The sequence below is a fragment of the Condylostylus longicornis genome, unplaced genomic scaffold (assembly GCF_029603195.1).
Source record: "Condylostylus longicornis isolate FDR11 unplaced genomic scaffold, ASM2960319v2 ptg000044l, whole genome shotgun sequence".
Lineage (NCBI taxonomy): Eukaryota > Metazoa > Arthropoda > Insecta > Diptera > Dolichopodidae > Condylostylus > Condylostylus longicornis.
Window position 1 is genome coordinate 10,271,597 of NW_026578013.1, and position 22,470 is coordinate 10,294,066.

At 24.5% G+C, this 22,470-nt stretch overlaps 1 protein-coding gene across 8 annotated transcripts in view; it reads right to left on the minus strand.

Annotated features, from left to right (window-relative positions):
- The window catches only part of LOC129610238 (calcium-binding protein E63-1), a 67,785-nt gene that overhangs the window by 30,286 nt on the left and 15,029 nt on the right, over positions 1 to 22,470 (minus strand). For 4 of the 8 annotated variants that reach the window (XM_055522726.1, XM_055522728.1, XM_055522731.1 and 1 more), the window contains 2 exons: positions 9,745 to 9,786; positions 9,533 to 9,575 (listed from right to left, as the gene is read on the minus strand). In XM_055522726.1, coding sequence (XP_055378701.1) covers positions 9,533 to 9,575; positions 9,745 to 9,786 — 85 coding nt within the window. Of the gene's footprint in view, positions 1 to 4,601; positions 4,864 to 9,532; positions 9,576 to 9,744; positions 9,787 to 9,862; positions 9,890 to 21,456; positions 21,615 to 22,470 lie in introns of those variants that run through there. The other 4 variants (XM_055522727.1, XM_055522733.1, XM_055522730.1 and 1 more) reach the window with 4 other exon arrangements.

A 22,470-nucleotide genomic window follows, 5' to 3' on the forward strand; every position in this document is an offset into this window, starting at 1 on the left:
AGTAAAAATTGCATACTTTTAGGATAAAAAAAATTATCATCAAACTTTATTAAGTACTTGGTTTAAGTAGTTTTAATTTTGTTCAAAAAATTTCTTAAAAACAATTATGTTACAAAATTCGAATTTTCTCCTCACTGAATACTAAAATTTAATTTCGAACTTCATATCAACAGTTATGAATTTTATTTAAATAAATATTTTGTTTACACTTTCATAGTGTTCAAGGTTTCTCATGTATGCAAGTATTTGAAATGAAATTTTCACCGAATAAAATTTTATGTAATTAAGTGCACACATTGTAAGGATTGTTTATATTTACTGAATGAAATATATATTGTATATATTCTATATGTATGCCATAACCATATGTTGTATAAATATTACTCTTATATGCTATATTCAACTGATAGTCAGTTCGGAAACCTTCAGAATAAGAATGAAATTATAGTCAAAACAAAATTTAAGATTATAAAAAAAATATTAAATATGCTATGCAATGCATACATGATTCATTAAATAACAAGATGAATGAATAAAGAATAAGAATTTTCTTTTTCACATAGATTAAGGTCAAAAGGACAACAACATGTTAATAATGTACTTCTTATACTGATTGATGTTTTTTAGAGTTTTTTTTTCATTACTTTCTCCTTTCTGGTTTTTTTTTTCTTCTCTTTTTACTTAATAATATTTTGTTAAGAATGTTTTTGTTTGTATTTATAGGCTTGGTATATGAAAAGATGACCTTGGTATTATTCAGCTCATCTTTCCCTTTCTCTATTTATTTTGTTTGTATTTTTTTTTTCGTTTTGTTCTACATTGTTGCTCTTTTTCATAATGTTATGGTTTTAAGATTTTTCACAAATTATTTTTTTAAATTTCATTTTTTATTTTTCCTTTTTCTTTTTCTTGGTTTCTTTTATCTTTAAATTTCGTATATGAGAAACCGTTGCTGGTGCGCATCTAATTTGGAATTGCTGTTAACTTTGCTATTGTTAAGAATTCTTTTTTATTTTGTTAAAAACTACAATTTAAAATTGGTTTTCATGAAACATTTTCTGTATTTCATCAAATTTAGCAGGAAAATCCAAAATTTGTTTCCTTAAAATCTTTTTTGAAAAATGAAAAGTAGAATAGTTGAATTAATTTAAGATTACTTTCAAGTATTTTTAAGTAAAATTTAAATATTTGGGTAAATCCCATGGAATGCACTGGTTAAAATTGAAATTCATTATTTGTTCCAAATAATCACAAATTAAGTTTTAATGTTAAAAAACTGGTCGTAATTGTGCCCGGTTAGAATGCAACATATGAAAAATGTAAAAACAGAAACCAAACTATTTTTGTGATAAAATAATTATGCACCATAAGCTCTTGATTAATTCTTGTATACCTAAGATTACAACACTTAAAGTTGATTTCACATACCTACATATTTTTTTATATATTTTTTGTAATTTACGATTGATTTTCATTTACAATTTACATTTTACTAATTTATTTCCTTAAAAAAAAATTTATAAACAAAAATAGTAAATTAGATTTTAAGTCTAGAATTAAAATCGAAATACTACGAAATCCTCATATCTTATTATTTATTAAAAAGTCCTTTTATTATTTTCAATTACAGTATCCCTCACAATTCCTTGTAGAATTTACATTTTTTGAGGAGTACTCGCAGTAATAATTTAATTATACTATAAATGCGTGTATATTTATTGTAAAGGCAAATTAATGGTGATCTAGAAATTGAATTTAAATAGAACAAAAATTTTTTAATAAATTTAATAGAAAGACTCCTTATTACCAAAAAAATATAGGCTCTTTAATCAATTTTAACAATTTTAAATTAGCTTTTGTTTATTTATATATAAAAAGTAAAATTTAGGGCTTAATCTACAATTTTGGGAAATTTACAGGGTTATGTTAGAAAATTATATTTAATTGTTTTAAAATAATTTTTATTGATATTCTCATTTATGACGGGACATTACTGCTTACTAAGTGGGAGATAAAACAGCATCATCTTATTGCATTTTATTAAAATGAAAGTGTGTGTTCTTGTGTATAAATATAAACAAATTGTATTTATTCACAGTTATAAACAAAAATTTTGTTTCTCAATCCCGTATAACAATTTCTTGCAAGAGCTAGAGAAATTTTGAATGCAACTAAAAATTTTAATAAAATGCAAATAAAAATTTTCAATGAAATAGTAAAATAAAAATTTTTTTAAAATTCTACAAAATAAAGCAATAAAATTCGAATAAAAATTCGTAATATAGCACAAAATTTGGTGCTTATTATTAAAGTAATTTCAACACCCTGTTTTCTTGGAAATCTTCAACATTGAAAAATGAAAACAAAATTAAAAAACATAAAATTCATTTGCATTTTATATTACACTTTCTTATTATCTTTTTTTTTTATTTTACTTATAAAGTAACGTCAAAAGAAAAATGATTAATGATTTCTTCTTATACAAAAATGTAAAGCAGCGTAAAAGAGTGACTCTTCAAAAATAAATTTATATTTTGATTTTCATTTTTGTTTTGTATATTTGTATGTGTATGCGTAACAAAATATCAAAAAAAAAGAAAAAACTAAAAACGATTCGCAATTTTCTTCTATTGAATTCAAAAGCCGTTCAATCAAAATTTTCATTTATTTACTTCTTACAGAATAATCTCCCTCTCCTCTTTCTCTCTTTTTCCCTCTCTTATTCTAACAGCTCAAAAGGAAATTTACAATTAATAATATTCTTATCGCAAAAATGTTCGTCGATATGTCAAAATTTTGAGTATTTCTTTGACAATTTATTTTTATTGTTATTGCGCTTACTTAATTAACAAGTTTAAAAACTTTATCGATTATAACGAAATAAAAGTGAATAACAAAACAAAGTGATTTGTAATTGTGATAAGTCACACGACATGTAAATTATAATTATGTACAATAGTTATATTTAAAAAGTGAAAATGGTTAAGAAAAATGGTTAATCAAAATATTTTAATTTTATTATCAATCTCAAAATAAAATTAATTAAAAAGTTTGCGATCATTTGAATTTTATTTTTCTTTATTTAATAATTAATGAGAGGTTTCAGGTTTCTGCAGATGAAAGAGCAATCGATTTTATGACGCCTATGTTAATTATCCAAAAATATAAAATTTTCGAGTTATCTAGATGTAGCATTAACTTCCCGATATGTTTAGAAATATTTTATAATGTAGATTGCAAGCCTACAATTATTTTCCAACAAACAATGAAAAAAGAAGAGTTTTCATCTTTACTCCATCCTTCTAACACAAAATAATCAAATATACGATGTAGTATAACTTTGTCTTTTAAGTACTTTCTTATACATATACATTCCATATACTACTTTTTTTTCACATAACAAAATTTTCAAATATAGTAAATAATTAAAATTTCTTCAATATTTTTTTAATAAAACTTATGTTATACACATTACATACACTAATATACGTATCGTAATGAGTAGATTTCAAAGTACTATTATCAAATTACAAAGCCACTACTTATTACATTCACAATTCGACAAAAAACGTTTCGTTTGTCAATTCAATATTAAGTATTCAACATAAGTTCACTCATTTTTTCCAATTTATCATATTGATATCATATCACCCGAAATCAATTGCAATTTCAACTGCAATTTCCACAACGTTTACATCCAAGCCCTACATCATGGAAAATTAAAATTTTTTTTCAATTTTTACATTACATTTATTTTGTTATTAATAATAAAAAAAAAATTAATGATTATTTTTACAGTCATCTAGCAAATCAATTCAAAAATATAAATAACACAGATAAAATGAAAATTCACAGATAAAATAAAAAAATTCTCAGGGGCATATTAAAAAGAAATACCTGTCTTAGAGTAAATTGTTGAATATTAAATGAAATTGATTACTTTAACCAGCAGTGGTTTATTGTAGCCCCCTAATATCCCTCTTACACTATTCTGAGTAATCCTCGGGACTGGGAAGATATCGCTCAAGGACTTGAGCTCATCAATATTGAAAAAGCCCTGACCAAAACACATTCTTTTACTAACGACCACAGCAAAAAAACTCACAAAAAAAATGTAACCTTTCTCTCATCGTCCCTAACAAAATCTACACAAAATAAGGAAGTGAAATTCACTCAGCTTATGTAGATAATATTCCACCAGAAAATCTCTAATGAAAATTCCAGTAATAGCACAAACCGATTTCGATCCATCCCCAGCATAACTCTGAGAAAAACTTCCTTAAATAAGTTGGAAGAAACAACTTAGCATGATGGCATCCCTCCATAGCCCCTTAATAAAAGCCTGATTCTCTCGCAAGTAGAATCCTAATGGAATATCTTTTCCAATTTATCTTTGAGCGCGTTTTAATTTTTTTGTTTAAATTCCATAAAATTATTGAAACAAAAATGGGTTTCTGATTTTAAATGTAACTTTAAATAAATTTTTTTTCTTATTTTAAAATTTATGCACTTTAAATTTTTCACCTCATTATTGAATTTCCAATCTTATTTACTAAAAGAAAAGGAGAAAATTTTACATGACAAAGTAATTTTCCACTCACTTTTATCTCTTTCATTGCTTCCACTCATTGAAAATTGGGTAACTTTATCCGGTTTGTAAAGTGCCTGTGTTTGTTCTATATTTTAAGAATAACAACCGAATACTATAACGAGTTTATTAATTTTCTTTTCTGCGAACAAATTTTATTAATTATTTTCTTAAAGAACAAAAAAATTCTATCAAAAATTTAATTTATAAAAAATGGCAAAAAAAAAATAAACAATAAAAGTAAAAATTTTAATTACAATTAATCTAAAATCGCGACCACGACCCGTTCATCAAACTTATCAAAAATAATCTAAAGTATGATATGAGGTAGAAATGGAATTTTACCTTTTCTATATAAACTCAAAATTGGGGTCTTATGTTTTTTTTCTTTCTATAATTCTAGCTCCAGTTGCTCTTTTTTTTTCAGTCTACATAAAATTTATCATTATTATCTTTATTGGGATTTGTGTTGATATCACCTTATCAAAATATTTTTTTTAATATACTTAAAATGTAAACAAATTCAAACTTTTATAAGGTACCTAAAAGTATACTTGGAAAAAAATTAAATGAGCTTATGCAAGGTAAAATAAAAAATCAGGTGCAAATTAATTAGGTTTTTTTTTATAATTATTTGTTTATTTAAAAAATTTGATGTGGCCAACACATGATTAATATAAATTTCATTACAGCTGTAAATTTTGTACATGGTTTCAAAAATTAAAAGAATTGGTTAAAATCCACGTATTAAAATGAAAATTTTCCTTAAGGTAGCTTTTCATTTTGTGGTTTCTCTTTAATTCATTCACTTCATTCAAAAACATAATTAAAATAATTATTATATAGAATTTCGGTAATTAATTTCTACGTTAATATATGATCAATAATGTAAAATTAGTCCGTAGTGAAAATTTGGTTTCGAAACATTAATATTAAATTGCAAAGAAATTGGTTGGTTATTTTTCTGTATTTAAACAAAAAAGTAAATTCGGCCTCTATAGTAAAAGTCTAATTGCTGCCATCGAATCTTGTCGAAAAGGGGGATGTCCTTATATTGCCAATAAGAGCTTATAAAGAAAAAATTTAAGGAAATCTATTTAATATTTTCTTAAAAGTAATCAAAAAACTCACTCACGATTTGATACCATTACAATACCTGTCATATTGTATGTAGTGGGATTATTAAAAAGGGCATTTGGCGTGTGTCACTTTACGTTAATAGTTTTAAAATTGTATGACTAATGTTATATGAATAATATTCTATATTGTACATTTCAACTGCTAATAGTCATTAGCATTGAGATAAAGAAACTAAAACTTATTAACTAAATTGATATAAATATAGTTATATAAGATTTGTATAAGAAACTTAAAATAAAATAGTCTGAAAGCTTAATATTCAAAACGAAATTATTAAGATGATTACTATAAAGTAAAAATTAACAAATTGCACAAAATATTTAAAAGAAATAAGTTTATTAATAGCAAAAGTACAATATTAATTAAAAGTTCGTAAAAGATTAAAATTGAGCTTCCGAACCAATGGTGACGATTATTTATAACATTAATTGTGAACTATAATTACTGGTACAGATTGTAGATTATTAAAGAGGGGTATTCCGTAGAGGCTGCTTTCGTAATTATAGCCCTGTCCGCATTCCTACACATGCATTTGTTCCGATCCAAAATAGATGCTCGGAGATATAACTTAAAGGAGAGGAACTATGAATATGAGCCTGGTTTCGGTTTAAGTTTCTTTTCTTTATTTATACAAATCCGCATTTCTTTCCAGAACATGAAAAAGTCATTTCAAGTTCAATTTTTAATTCAAATTTTTTTTGGCCATTCCAGTTGCATTAAATTTGGTTTGGTAATTTTTTTTAGTCGTCAAAATTCCTTTCTTATATAAAATGTTAAAAATGACTATATGACAAAGTCGTAAGTTTCGAACAATTTTAGTTCAACTATACAAAGGATGCATCTGTTGAAGAATCCTATAGTACTAATTGCATTGCGTTTGTATGATATTAGTTTTAAGGAATAAAAAATATCTCTATTATCAACCAAAATTTCGTCTTACTTTTATAACCTCTTTTCATACCGAATTCTGATAAAATTTGCAATTCAATTTTAGCAATTAAAAAAATTACTTCATCGCATGCAAAAAAAAATAAAAACTTTTATATATGAATTAAAAAATAAAAAAATCTTTGCACACATTTTATCATTATTTTCATTGCTTTCACACAACTATTGTAGAAAAATTTCCGCTTACATAATTATTTATAATTGATAAAATTAAATGATAAGAAGAAAAATTAAAAACCGGAGATTCCTATCTGAAATTTGAAGTTTCAGTCACTCTTAATATATTTTTACAATATATACAGGGTGATTCTAAAAGGTATACAACAACATATACCATTGGTTAGAGGATCGAAAATGGGCAACGCATTTGTTCTCATGGGTTTCCGAGTTCCAGCGATTTTAACGAATTTTCATGAAATTTTTACTTATCCAAGTTTTTTTGATTATAACTTCCATTCTAAAAAAGATAGGATCTTTAAACAAAGAATTTCTGAAAGACCTAATAAAAGGCTTAAAATAAACATGATTGATTCTGTATTTTATGTATCTTTGGAACACAAGGCATTCGAACTTTTGGCCCTTGTTTTATTTTTTCAGTTTTTTCTAACTGGATAATTTCGTGAGAAATTTTTTTAAGCCTTGAAAATTTTTTTTGTAGAATTTTGCCCAACCGTTTAAGCTTTAATTTAAGTCATCAAGCATTAAAATTTTTTTATGGTACAGAGAATTTAGCACAAAAACCATTTCTATGCCAAGATTTTTTACTATTTTTGATTTTTATTGATTTTAGGTGCCGTAATTATCAACTATCATTCATTTTGGATGACGAGAGTGTTGTTTCGGATTTGTTTTGAATCTGAATTTTAGTGTTTTTATTCGACAAATAATAATAAAATTGAAACAAAATTTTATACAAACTTTAAGTTTGAAAAACAAAAATTGAATTTAAAAAATTTGAAATTTTTGAAAAGAAAAACTAGAATTTTGTATTACGAAAAACAAAAAAAAATCTAGTAATCAAAAAATTTTTTTCGAAACTTTTCTTGGTAAAAAAATTGATAGTTTTTTAATTTTTGCCAATTTTTATAAGAAATGGTACCTATATGGTTTGAAAATTTTAAATATATTTTTCTCAGATTGGTTGCAATTTAAAAATTTGAAAAAAATATTTTCGGAATCTAGACACATTTCGGCATCTGAAGTTAATGAAATTATCCAGCTGAAGCAAATTTTTAAAGGCATGCCATATAAATTTTGATATTTAATTTAACTGAAAAAAATTTTTTTTAATAGAAAAATTGAATTTTTTTGAATAAAATGGAGTAGGTAAATGATGTGGTATTAACATTATGTAATAATAATAATTAATAAATATTTAATAAATAATTAATAAATAATTTCAAGGGATTAATAAATTTCAAACATATTTCTACAAAAACTAAATTGGCATAGAGTTGATGCAACTAAAGAATATTAAGAAATTGAAATTGAATAATAAGAAATTGAATTATAGCGCAATCGGACGGGTGGACATGTCCATACCGCAGATGACTACTTTAAGTGGTCACAAACTCCATACCAAAGTTAATATACACTCCACGAAGGTGAAGGGTATAATAATGTAAGTCGAAACTAGGAAAAAAACTTAATTTGGATTTCATAATTTAAAAGTGCAGTGAAATCATTACAACTTGTGTTCCTTTTAAAGAAATTTGATAATCCAAAGAATTTAAGAATAGGTTGTAAATGTAGTTCCTTGCTATTTAATAATTTATAAGTTAAATGATGAATTCAGAAATTAGGAACTTGACGCTTATTTGTCCTATATAAATGTCGCCATCTACCGGAACAAATGTACGTTACTACAATTAAATATAATCACAACATAATAAATCAAATACATACGATCCTATCATAAGGCCATTAAAAATTACATTAATGTTATAATGGCTTTAATTTTTTATAATTTCACATTGAACTTTCATTCATTTTCCACCTTCGCTTATATTCTAATTTTAATGAAAACTATCAAAAATTAAATATTCAAATGTAAACGTATATACATATACAAATATAATAAACTGATATACAAATATTTATATATTAAGAAATTGTGATAAGATTAGAATTTATTTGAGTCTATCAAATCAAATCCCGCTCATTAAAAAGTATTTACTGACTTTGAAGACTAAAAACAAATTTTTTTATTTTTTACAGCTATGTATACATATATTAAGTATGTATACACAAAACTCAATCAACGTTTAATTTTTAGTAGCAAAATTAGGTAAGTTTTATTACGAGACGAAATTTATAAAAGGTTAATTATTTTATTATCTTTTCATTTTTTACAATTTAATTGTTTAAAACTTCCAAAAGAAAACAAAAAATTTAATTAAATTTTAAAACATACTTATTTAAAATTTAAAGCTTCAATAATATTGCTTGTAAGCTATGTGGTTTTAACAAGCATACTGCAATATATTGTACATGGTTTCACAGAAATGCCATTTAATGCCCTAAAACTATCTACAGGAAATTTTTCTTGGATTTCAAATAGTTTTTAAATTTTAAATGAAAAATAATTTAATTTCGATATTTTATTACGAAATAGAGAACCTCAGCTCAATCTAAAGAAAATATTATTTTTTACAAAACAATAATATTGTAAAAATATAACATTTTAAGCCCAGTATTTTAAGATAATTAAAGCTCCACTATGTCAACTTCTAAAAATTATTTTGGTTACACTTTATTCAGACATATTTACGTATTTACTGTTAATTTTTCAATTACAATCAAACTATATTGAAAAAAAAATAACATTTCAAATAAAAAATTAAATATTTGACAAACCTGCTAGTTCTCTCTCCGAAAATGGTTTCTTTTTCGTTGTTACCTATAAAATATAAAATTAAAAAATAAAATTTTAAAAAATCTTAATTTATGAAAATTAAAAAGAAAAAAAATTAAAACACATTAATTAATTTTATAATGTGCTGTAATTACTTTAATATTAATATTTTAATTAGATAATTAATTTATTTTTTCTTTTCATTTTAACTTACTTTAGCAGGCGTTCGTTTTCCTAACAATGCTGAGCCCAACATCTGTAAAAGAAATAAATCATACAAAATATTTAAAATAAACTAAAAATTTAATGTTAAATTAGAACGATAAAAATACTAATACTAGCATATACATGTATAACAGTTCCTGTATAACACTACATAACACATTATATGTACATATTATGCACGAATTCATATGGTAAATTGTATATACATATGTATTTTATTTAATTTTCGATCCCAACAGCATAATTTTATAATTTAAAAGTGCTCACTGTAAAATTAAAACTATAGTCATTAACTGAGAAATAAGACCTCATTGAGCAAATTTAATAACATACAAAAACAAAAAACAATATTTGAGAAAAAAAAATTAAAAGTAAACGAAATTTTCTTTTGGCACTTCTCCAAAAAAAAATCAATGAATTTTTAACATCACGTTACAAATTTTTTTCTTTTCTTAAAAACTGCATATTATATATTTATCTATTTACATCTATGTTTGTATGAGAGTATATATGTATTCTGAAATATGTAATTTATCTACATATTCTCATACATAACGGTACATCAATTATAATCCGCATATTATTTTAAGTGAAACTACTTTTGATTTCATATAAAAAATTTTTGAGGATTTTTGATGAAAATTTAACAAAAATTTTACTCTCTAAAGTTTTTCAAAACTCGTTTACAGGGTGCAAAAATTTGCTTTTTTCCACCTATACATAAACTATACCTTGAGTTGCTGATTATAAAAAGAGAACTTAGGGTAGACTATGCCTTGAGTTCCTGATTATGACAGGAGAAGTCCGACCATACTGACAGGGCTTAAGCTATTAGCACCATCCAGGGCTGGAGAGAGAACGACTGCATTATTATAATATAAATAAGACAGATCTCAATATATTAATGGTGCAGTCATGTTTAGAAGAATGGTCAAGGATTGGGGGTTAGCACTGTAGATGTTTTTTCAAATAAGATTTTTCAACTATATAAGAAAGTTCCAAGTAACATAAGAATCACGGAGCACATCAAACTAATAAGAATTTCGAAATTCAGAATTTACTTTAAATTTACCACGTAATGCACTGCATTAAATAACAATAATAAGAATAGAAGTTCAAGGTCGGATTTTCCGTAAAAAAATATCGAAAACATCGAAACATTTCTAGTTTAGGGCAAAATTTTCGTCATCCAATAGTGATCGTAAAGTATTACGTTTTTAGAAAAAGCTTTAATTAGATTAAATTCAAAGTTTTAAGATTTCCAACACACATAATAATGTACATGTGTTTATTACCTTTTCGAAATAGAGTAACATCTGTTTTCGAAAACTTTCATTTTCAAAACAACAGCAGATAAGAAATTTTCCTCTTAATAAAAAACAAAATATTTAAAATATCTTATAGTGAAATATTCAAACTGAACAAAATTAGCTATTCTGACTTTTAGAGATTATAGGTGAGAAAACATCAAGTATAATTAATTGTAAATGTACATGATAATTGTAGTTATAAACTTGCTCACATTCTTACAAACATATAAAAATTCACTCTACAAGTATAGTATTATAAGAATTTAAATATAAATAGAAGATAATTTAAAAGCACTTTCATATATAAAACAAAAAAGAAATGGAAAATTTATGTAATTTGAACAGATGTTTAAAGAGATGATCACAAGCATCTAGCTCCTATTATCGGATATATTCGGTATAATGAATAATTAAATAAAAAATGATTATATATGTTCGTATAATATGTGAAAAATATGCATGTACACGCTGACATACTTCCAAGCATTAAAATTTTAAATTACAACAGAAAAAAAAAACTATAAAACAGAACTGATTTAATGACAGGAACGAAAATGTGTTCTGAAATAGATGCACACAAATTAATTGAAAGTAAAAATTTTTGCAAAAAAAAAATAGAAAAATAACAAAATTTTTTATCTTGCATACAGAGTGTTCGAAAGACTCTGATTTTGTCTTTCAGTGCTTTAATAATTTAAAATTTTTTTAAAATTTTATTAAAATAAGAACCACATTGGTTATCCTTAACAAAAAATGGCAAGCCTCCTCAAAATGATTAACTTTAAAACAATTGGATGTCTACTGGAAGTATTTTGTGGAACCGCTGAATGGCAAGAATAGATAATTTCGAATTATTCTGAACACTCTTAATACCTTTCTACATTTTGAAACACTTAATATTATTAAAGGCGATGGTAGGGTAAGAGTCCTTCTTGCCATTGAGATGAAGTTAGGTAGAATAAAATTTTCCTTTTCTGCTCTGAAAAGGTATATGTACTTGGCTTTAAAGATAACGCATTCGTTTTTGCAACAAGTGACACTAAAAATGCTAAGATAATGATTGGAACACATTGAATTTACTATTAGAACTTACTGTTGTCAGTTTCTGAGTTTAGGTACTGTAAGAAAAAGTTTAAGTATTTATTTACTACACTTAAATGAAGGGATAAGACTGCTTTGGTAACTAACTTTAGAATGGTATTGGCTCCTGTTAATCCAACTTTAAGACCCACCTAGGTTTATAGATGTTAATAGAATGAAATCTTATTTAAGTACCGTTATCAGGCAGTATCTCTTATGAAGCTTTTTAAAAAAAATGTTTATATTTTACATGAAAGGGTTCGCAGCTGTTCAAATTTGTGTAGACAGGCAATTCTGGATAAACTTTTGAATCTTTTAAAATTTTTGAAACTGCATCGTTTGGTCATCGATATAACCTTCGCCAATCAACTTCAGTCCGGGGTCGTGACTCCCTCCTCACTGTTTCAACATATATTTTTCAAGGATAATGCAATCAATTCAAGAATTGTAGAATTTTTTCATGTTTGTTTGTTATCATTATTGAAGCACGTTAATAAACTTATGACAAGATTATTGCATGCTATTAGTATTATTGCTGAATTCTCGTTAGCGCAAATTACTATTAGTGAATACATGTTCTTAGGAGTGAGTTCTTTGGTAATTTGAATTCAGTGCGACACTGAATCTTATCATAATGTACGCAACGCTTGATTTTTAAACTATCTGAATTTATATATCTTTAAGTAGATTTTATAACTACGGGAGTAGTCCAACGATACAGAATCCATTGAATTTACATTAAATTGAATACCCTGTATTGAAATACTTAACTGTACATGTAAAATTGTATGACTCAACATAATATGTATAACAAATCTATATAACATACGCCTGAATACTGTGGAAATTCTAATTAATTACAAAAATTGTTTATTTACACCCGGATGCAAGTGGGATTTTAAAGAATTTTCTTTTGACCTAGGTTATTATCTGTTTAATAAAAATTTCATTTGAGAGAAAACAATTATATTTTTTATTTATCTACGTAATTAACAAATATGTAATTTTTGAACGTCGTATTACATTTTAATATTGAAAAAATAATTATCTTTAAATACCATTTTATATGCAGTATGTAATATGAATAGAGAATCGATATCAGAATCCAATTTTCCAAAAAATGTTTGTATAAATTCACACCTACCTAAAACAAAACTTGTGAATGCTTCAAAATTGCGTGCCCTTACCATACACAACTTGTATATACTTTATATCAATTACAACTCCTTGCGTAAGTAGGAATCGAAAAAAATTAATTGAAATCTGAGGTTCAAGCTTTCGTTCACACACACTGAATATCTTCAACTTTTATTTTTAAATTTAAGTTTCAAAATTAAGTTTTTAGAGAAGACGATCAATTTTACTAATGGATTTTTCAATAAGTGGAATGACTGCATGTAAAGTGATGCAGACCTACAACAGAACTTTCAAAGACATCATTAAATTCAGAAAAATTCACCGTTTGTCGCGATTAAATAGTACTGATAGTGTTACCTAATCCATTCCTTAAAAAATGTGAGAAAATCTCACATTATATTAAAAAGAATCGAACTGTGATTAACCGGTTTTTCTTTTTTTTTGGAAAATATATATGTGAACTCAATTTGTTCAAGCAAAGAAGCATGTAAAAACGTCGCTTAAATACGAAACTAATTAGCATCACTTCATGCCTTGAAGACAAACATTATTATTTTCATGATATACAGGCAACGGATTCCGAAAAAGAAATTTTACCTTTAAGCTTTGAATTGCGCTCTAGCTTATTATATTTAGCGACCTTCAAATTTTCAAATTTCATACAAAACTTTACGAGCCGATTTTATTTAAGTGCTATTCTCATCATGTCAGACGCAATTTTATAGATGAATATTACAAAATATTCTTTCTGCTATTAAATTAATAAAATTTTGAATTATATTGCAAACTAATATTATTTATAAAGCAAATTTAAGACTAATTTAAATTAGCGTGTGGTACGCTCTTTTTGATTGCGAATAATTGTTAATAATATATTATAATTTCAAATATAGTCCTATATATATACATAAACTCAATAGATTGATTACATAAATAGTACTCTATCTCATATGTATCTGAATTTGCGTATCTATATTGATACCTACATACATAACATATCAATTCTATAAAAAAAATTATAACTAAATCTATAAATAAAATAAAAAAGAGAAAAAAAATTTTAAAATTTTGAAAAATATCTTTAACATCTTCTACAGTATATTTTCATATTCCTTTAGTATTATGAATTTGTATACATATTAAAATATTATAGGTATATAAGTAGACTTTATCTAACAAAATTTTGTTTTGCAAATTCTATATGTAAATAAGTATTTAACAGGAGGATTAGCGAATAATATATAATGTTAAAAGATTTGTTATAAATTTCATATACGCACACGTAATAAGAACAGAAAAAAAAAACAGAATGCTCAATGATTTCGGAATGTTTACGGAAATTTAATTTAAAATATTTATTTTTACTTTCTGAGTATGATTTGAATTCAGAATGAATTATTTAGAGCTTATATAGATTAATTTAATGTAATCTAGTTATTCTCATAAAAATAATTCTATTTTCTTCTGTATAACTTCAATTTAAATCGGAAACAACAAAATAACTTGCATGAGGATATAAGAAATTTTAATAAAAATTTTAACAAATTGCTTGAAAAAACTTTCTGTTCTCTTGATATTGACAGTATAGTATAGCTCAGAAATATAGGCTTATAAAGTTGACTGTTAAAATGACAAAACCCGAGCGACTATTCAATTAAAGATGTGTAAAACTATGGAGTAGTACTAGATTCTTAAAACAATGCATATGTATATGTTCTCCAAAAACAACTGTTGTAAGCCAACATGGACAACGTGAATTCTTAAATTCATACATATATATTATATTTAGTCTTATGACTTCTTTTTATTTTTATTTCCGATTTAATAAACATATGATCTGAAATAGTCATTTGGCCAAAGCATTTGATGCAACCTGCTGGGCATAACTTACATTGCCCAATAAAGAATCATGAATCATGATTAATTATGTCAAATATCTTGAATATAATATATATATACATATATAGATGCAGAACAGAATAAATTTTTTCCTAAAGAAGTCTTTCATCATTTTATTATTATTTTAAATTTTAAGTGTTTTCCAAAAATTCAATTACAGACTTTTTTAATGATTTCAATCAACACCATATTAAAAAATGCAATAAAAATCAATGCCAATATAAACAAAGTAATAAAAAATAAATAAACTGGGTATAATATGCATTCCAAAAAAAATAGTAATCATGACAACAACGGAAAAAAAACAGATGCGCATAATTATAAGCAAATTTAGTCTAATTTGAACTCAGCATCTTTATATTACCATACGAATAATATAAGATTAAAAATAATTCAAAATTCTCGGCGTACTATTAGGGTGGTTTTGCATTTAATATTGAGTCACCTAGACAAAGATTGAGTATTTGTACAAAGATTGGGAAAATATTATTCCATGTAAACAAAAATTATTTCAATAATTCCGAGGGACTAACATCTTAAAATTGGTTCAGTTTTCATCTATTGGATAAAGATTGAAGTTAAAATATTTTTATTCCAAAAAATTGAATGAATAAGCTGTCACCCATTTTGGTTTTGATTACGTGTTTGTAAAATTGTTCGGACTTCCGTGTTCTAATGATTTAGCCCTTAGAAACAAAGAGTTTAAAGTAATTTTAATTGCATATAATCAATTGCATATTCTTCAGTAAAATTCTAATAAAAATACTCAAAATTAAACTAATTTTTTTACTTAAAGGAATGTGATACCACAATTTCTCAAAATCTGATCAATTTTTTTATCAAATTATCTTGGATCTATGAAAGTAATTTTTTTGTTGTTTTCTAATCCAACTAAATCATTGTGCCCACTAAATAAACTTTATAAATTTAGAATTTTAATGAGCAGTGACAAATTGCGCTGTAATTTATCACAATAATTAACGTTCATATATGTACATTAAATATTTTTCTAAATTTAAAATAGTACTAAATAGAATATAAAATAATTTTCTTAAATTAGATTTGACAAAATGAAAATAATTTTTATGTGTTAAATGGAAAATTTTTATTTAATTATCGCTTGTACTTTAAAAAATAAAAACATTATAGCTACTAGAACTTATAAATAATTTCTTTTGTCTTAATATAGTCTGATCATAAAATTAAATAAAAAGTTTTTTGCGAATGACTAAGTTGCGAACTTTTGCACAATAAGAAGATATCAAAAATCAAAAAACAAATAAAGTAAAGAAAAATATTTGTTATTCTTAAAATAATATTGGGAGAAACCCTTTTGTTATACCCTGCACTTCGTGAAGGGTATATTAACTTTGGTATGGAGTTTGTAACTACTTGAAGGAGTCATCTGCGGTATGGACATATATATATATTCTTGCTCAGCGTAAAATTCTGAGTCGATTTAGACATGTCCGTCTGTCCGTCCGTCCGTCCGTCCGTCCGTCCGTCCGTCCGTCCGTCCGTCCGATCGCACGATAACTCAAAAACGAATAATGCAATCGACACCAAACTTTCACAAGTTTTTTCTTTTGTGCCAAGGACGAGCCCTATTGTTATTGGACTAATTCGGACAACTGGTTCGGGTAGCTGCCATACAACTCAAAGAGTTTATTTTAAATATTTCAAAAACGAATAAAGCTATAAATATAAAATTTTGTATACATGTGTCCAATTATATTCTACACATGTTCTAGAAATTATAATGGGATAGCTGCACCGGTTCGGGTGGCTGCCATACAACTCTAACAGCAAATTTTTTATATTCGGCAAAATAATAAAGTCAGATTCATGAAACTTGGCAGTCATGTGTCCAATTATAGTTCAAATATACTTCTGAAGTTTTAGAGGAATTGCTTTACAGGTTCGGGTACCTGCCATACAACTCCAGAAGCTAATTTTAAATATTTGGGAAAATAATAAAGTCAGATTCATGAAACTTGGCAGTTGAATGTCCGATTATAGATCAGATATATTTGTGAAGTTTCAGAGGAATTGCTTGACAGGTTCGGGTACCTGCCATACAACTCCAGAAGCCAATTTTAAATATTTGGAAAAATAATAAAGTCAGATTCATGAAACTTGGCAGTTTTGTGTCGAGTTGTAAGTCAGATATATTTCTGAAGTTTTGGTGGAATTGCTTTACAGGTTCGAGTAGGTCCCATACAAGTCTAAAAGCTTATTCTAAATTTTTGGAAAAATAATAAAGTCAGATTCATGAAACTTGGCAGTTGTGTGTCCGATTATAGATGAGATATATTTGTGAAGTTTTGATGGAATTGTTTGACAGGTTCAGGTACTTGCCATACAAAAGCTAATTTTAAATATTTGGAAAAATTATAAAGTCAGATTCATGAAACTTGGCAGTCGGATGTCCAATTATAGGTCAGACATATCCGTGTAGTTTCTATAGAATGACTTCACAGGCTCGAGTAATTGCTACACAATAACGAAAGGTGCAGGGTATAATTCAATCGGTTTATACCGACTGAAACGTTTTTACTTGTTTTAATTTCATTCTCTATCTGCTTACTTAGATACAGTTTAAGATTTTACAATTCAAAAACCATTATTTTACATTTGCTGATCAAATGAGCAATTTATTAAAATTTCTTCATAAAAAATATAATATTTTTGAGGTAATTTTTAGGTATAAAACTCGAAGTTTAGTGACATAAGCTTCTAAATATTTAAATCAGCAAAATTTAAAATTTTCAATTATTGAAATCCATCGGAATCCAACTGATTCAGTACGGTTGAATTATCATCTTACTTTGTTAGCCCTGTCGGGGTTTTCTCAAAAGTTCAATTTTTAAGGTAAAATTTCCAGTACTTAAAAAGCTACATATTTTTAAGTTTTAAAAGCTAAAAAGTTTTACTTAAACTTTAAAAATTTCACTCAAATTTTTCACATAATAAAAACTAATTAATAAATTATGTTTCCACAATTCATCATGACTTCAAAATCGCAGTAATACTATAAATTTTACACAATTCAGCAACTACATATCATTATAGCTGAATTACGTATTAACACATTATTACTATGATTTTGTTGTCAGAGACTGTTGCAAATCGTGAGATTAATACTACAACTAGACAACTCGAAAATTTTATATTTTTGGATAATTAACCTAGGCGTCATAAAATCGAATGCTCTTTTATCTGCGATCAATATCTAAGCTTAAAAGTGTTCTTAAATATCTTAAACTGATACTCACGAAATAATAATAAATGATTAATTATCGATGAACCTATAATTCAGCAATACAATTACAATATATGTATGTATGTATATTATGAAACTATAAAATATATTGTTCAAATTATACAAGTGCAATTGTCTTATATATTAAAAGAATATTTATATTATTCACCAATAAATTGTTGACTATATTCAAATTGGATATTATCTGCACGATATGTGTAAAAAAAATGTGTTATTGTTGCAGCCTTAACAAAATTATGTAAAATTTTGCTTAATAGGAGCAGTTTTTCAATTGGACTATTGTCACACTTATATGTATAACAAGAGAAAATATAAGTTAAATATTATGTGTAATCCCTATATCTGCAGTTATTAATTTACTTACCAATGTAATTATACGACACATGTAATGTAGCCAAAATTTTGCTTTTATTGTTTTTTCATTCATATGAAAATATTATGATAAACAAATAATTTTGTATTTTATACAATGTGTTTGTTTTTCTATTAATTAAGTTTTGAGTGCAATAAGTTGAAGGTTTAAAACAAAAAACAAATTTTTATATCACAAAATAAAAATTGGTACACAGACCTCTTTCTCACCACATCTGTTAGGGCAAATGATTTTATATTTGTATATTCATACATACATACATACATTTGGAAACAAAACAATTAAATAGATTTTGCACACATGCAAAGACAGCACTAACCATTGTTTTTATAAAAAAAAAATTTTCTTTGTAATTAAAATGAAATTTGTTTTGTTTCAGAATGTCATATGACACAAAAGTACAAATTTAAATACTTAAATTTCTATTTTTTATTGTTTTTACTTTTCTAATTATATAAAAATAATATACTGTTAATTTTAATATTCTTAACCTGAATAAATTATTATGTTTATACATATTATGTAAAAAATATTCAGGACAATATACATGCACACATTTAGTATAGCTAGCTGTTGAAGAGTATTTGATAGAGAATAAACTTAAAAATGCCTTGAAATAATTTTATGATTAGACTTTTTAAGTAAAATTAATGTGAATTTAAAATAAATTTAAACAATATATTCATTTTGTTTATCGTACCTATATATAAATATATACATACTTATGTCAATATTACATACACCTGTATACATGAATATAAATTGACAGTCATCCTTCAGTTTTTAAATTTTGCAAAAAATCATCAAATTTGCCAAAAAAAAAATTTCAAAATTTTTATTTTCATTTTCTAATGATTGTATCTCTGTATAAACAAAATTCTTTAATTTTAAAATTAATTATTCCTATTTTTATTAAATTAAAAGCATTTTCAACTAAATTTTTATACCCGACTACAGTAAATGCAAATATATAAAATAATTATTAAAATTGGTATTAAAAAATATTAGAAAAGCTAGATTTTCTGTACCAGTTTACATTGAAACTGTGAAATTTATTGAATATTTTATAAATATTTTTAATATGTAATCAAAGGCTTATTATGAATTTTGTTTTCAATACAACACCATAATTGTCTCATAATATTCAATTGATTGATTTTTAAAAAATAAAAATTTCATAAATTTTAACTAATTAAAAAAACACCCTCACAAATAATTTTGTTTATTATTTTCATAATAAAAATTTAACAAAAAACTTCTTGTTATTTTATTATCTTTTTTTAGTGCATTATTTGTGTTTTGCCTACTTTTTATTTCTTTTGCTTAAGGTTCGAGATTGGCAAAAAAAAAACAAAAAAATGAATGTTTTAAGGACAAAATTCAATTTAATGACTTCAAATATAATGTTCATTCGGATTTCTAGCGAAAATATTGTAAATAAATTACTTAAATGTTAGTTATAAAATTTTGAATAAATTTTCAATACCATAGTATCAATAATCGAATAATTGAAACATTGTAATTGAAACATGAAATATTTGCAATGAAATTTTCTAAATTTATACAACTGTAGATTAGGGTAGGTTCGTCGTGGACCTACTATATCTATAATATTGTGCACCAGCGCTATGCTCCTCCCAAGAGAAAAGTAGGAATAATGAAGAAAAAACATCTATAGAAATCTATATACATTAGAGATATGTATATAACATAATGAAAAATTTGTTAATATTAAAGTATATTGGTTATAATAAAAACAGAAACAAACATTATAAGCTTATAAATTGTATATAAAGGTTCTTTAAAAAATTTAAAAATATGGTTATGTTTGAAAATGATGAAGAACTGCTTTTTAAATTTTAAAGATGGTTTTATACAATTAAAGTTACTAATTAATAAACAACTAAAATTATTTGTTGAGATGAAGCACAATATGATTAAATTTTTAGTCAATATTCGAGAAAATTAATTTTATGAATTAACCATATACTTTTTGTTGTATAATATGTATTTACACATTTTTTTACAAAATATTATATGCATTATGTAATTAGGCAATTCAGTTATAACATAGGTCTTAAAACAAAAAAAGTAGGTTCGATAAATCCAAACTGCAAATCTTACAAAAAAAAGTTCTAAAGAAATTTTTAAGTTTTTCTATAACTACTGCGAAAATATTATAAATTAGAAGAGGACCATAAAATAGAAAATTGTTGGGTATTGAAGAATTTCGCGAGTATGTTACAAATTTGCAAAAGTAAAATATCCAATTTCTACAACGAATTTGCAAAAATTAATCAACTAATTGAATTATCAAAAATTCCCTAATGCATTCGGCTACCGGTAATTTTCAACAATGTTGTTGTCAATAAAATCAAATATTTCTTTCAATTCAAAAAAAAATATCATTATATTCTTAACATTTCCGTCCAAATATTTTCTTTAACATTGTTTCTTTTTTAATGATTTATATATGTATACATATAGAAAAAAATTAATACGCATTAAATTTTTATCGTAAATATTGTCACACTTTTTATATAATCGGTTGAGTTTATTTATAAAAAAAAAATCGAAAAATTATATTCTTCTGTACAAAATTTTAATTTTAATAATTACCTTTAAATGACCCCTTAATCCACTCATTAGTTTAAAATATTATTACAATAAAAATAAAAAATATAATTAAAAAGTACCAGAAAGTACAATTGGCAAAATTTTAATTAAATATAAAATTTTAATTTATCTCTTTAAATATTATTTTCTTTTTATTATTATAATTATTTTTTTATTTCGTGCAATAAAATACTAAAAACAAAAAATTCAATTCACAATTGAAAATCACTAAAAGTATATAAAAAAGTCATAACAATAAACACACTCAGAAAAAAATGATTTTTATGCAATTAATTCAATTCACATTTTCTTTTTCTTTTTTTTTGATTTTTATTTCATTTCAAGCAAAAAATTTAATTTTCAGTGATTTTTTTATACAAAATATTATTTAAAATAATTTGATATTATTAAATATTAATTGCATTTATTATTAACAGAGAAAAATATTTGCGTTCTGTCAAAAATTTATAACAAAAAAAAATTTAAATTTATGAAAGTGCCTGATATTTTTTCACTCTGCTAATAAATTATTTTTTGTTTTTTTTTTATTTTGTTATTCTTTTGTTTTTTTTTTTTTTAATGAAAATGAATAGAATTCTGGTATGGTATCCTTAACTGTTAAAAATTTATTAAATAAAAAAATTATTTTAAATAATGGGAATTTTTTTTAATTTTTAAAATTTTTAAATAATTTTTGAATAATAATTAAAATATTTTATTAAATAAATTTCAGTACTAATTTTCATTATTATTTCTGTAGTTGTTTACAAATTAAAATATTTTTTAAAATATTATTTAAAATCAATTTAATAATAATTTAATTTTTTTTCTCTTTCTCTCTTTTTCTTTTATTTTTCCTTGTTAATTATTCTCTCTTTACATATTTATTTTAAATAATAAAATTATATTTGATATTTTTGTTTGAATTTAAAATTTAAATTGAAATACTATTATGTATGTTGTTTTAAAGACAGAACACTAGTAATAATAATGAATGTATATTAAAATTTAAAATTT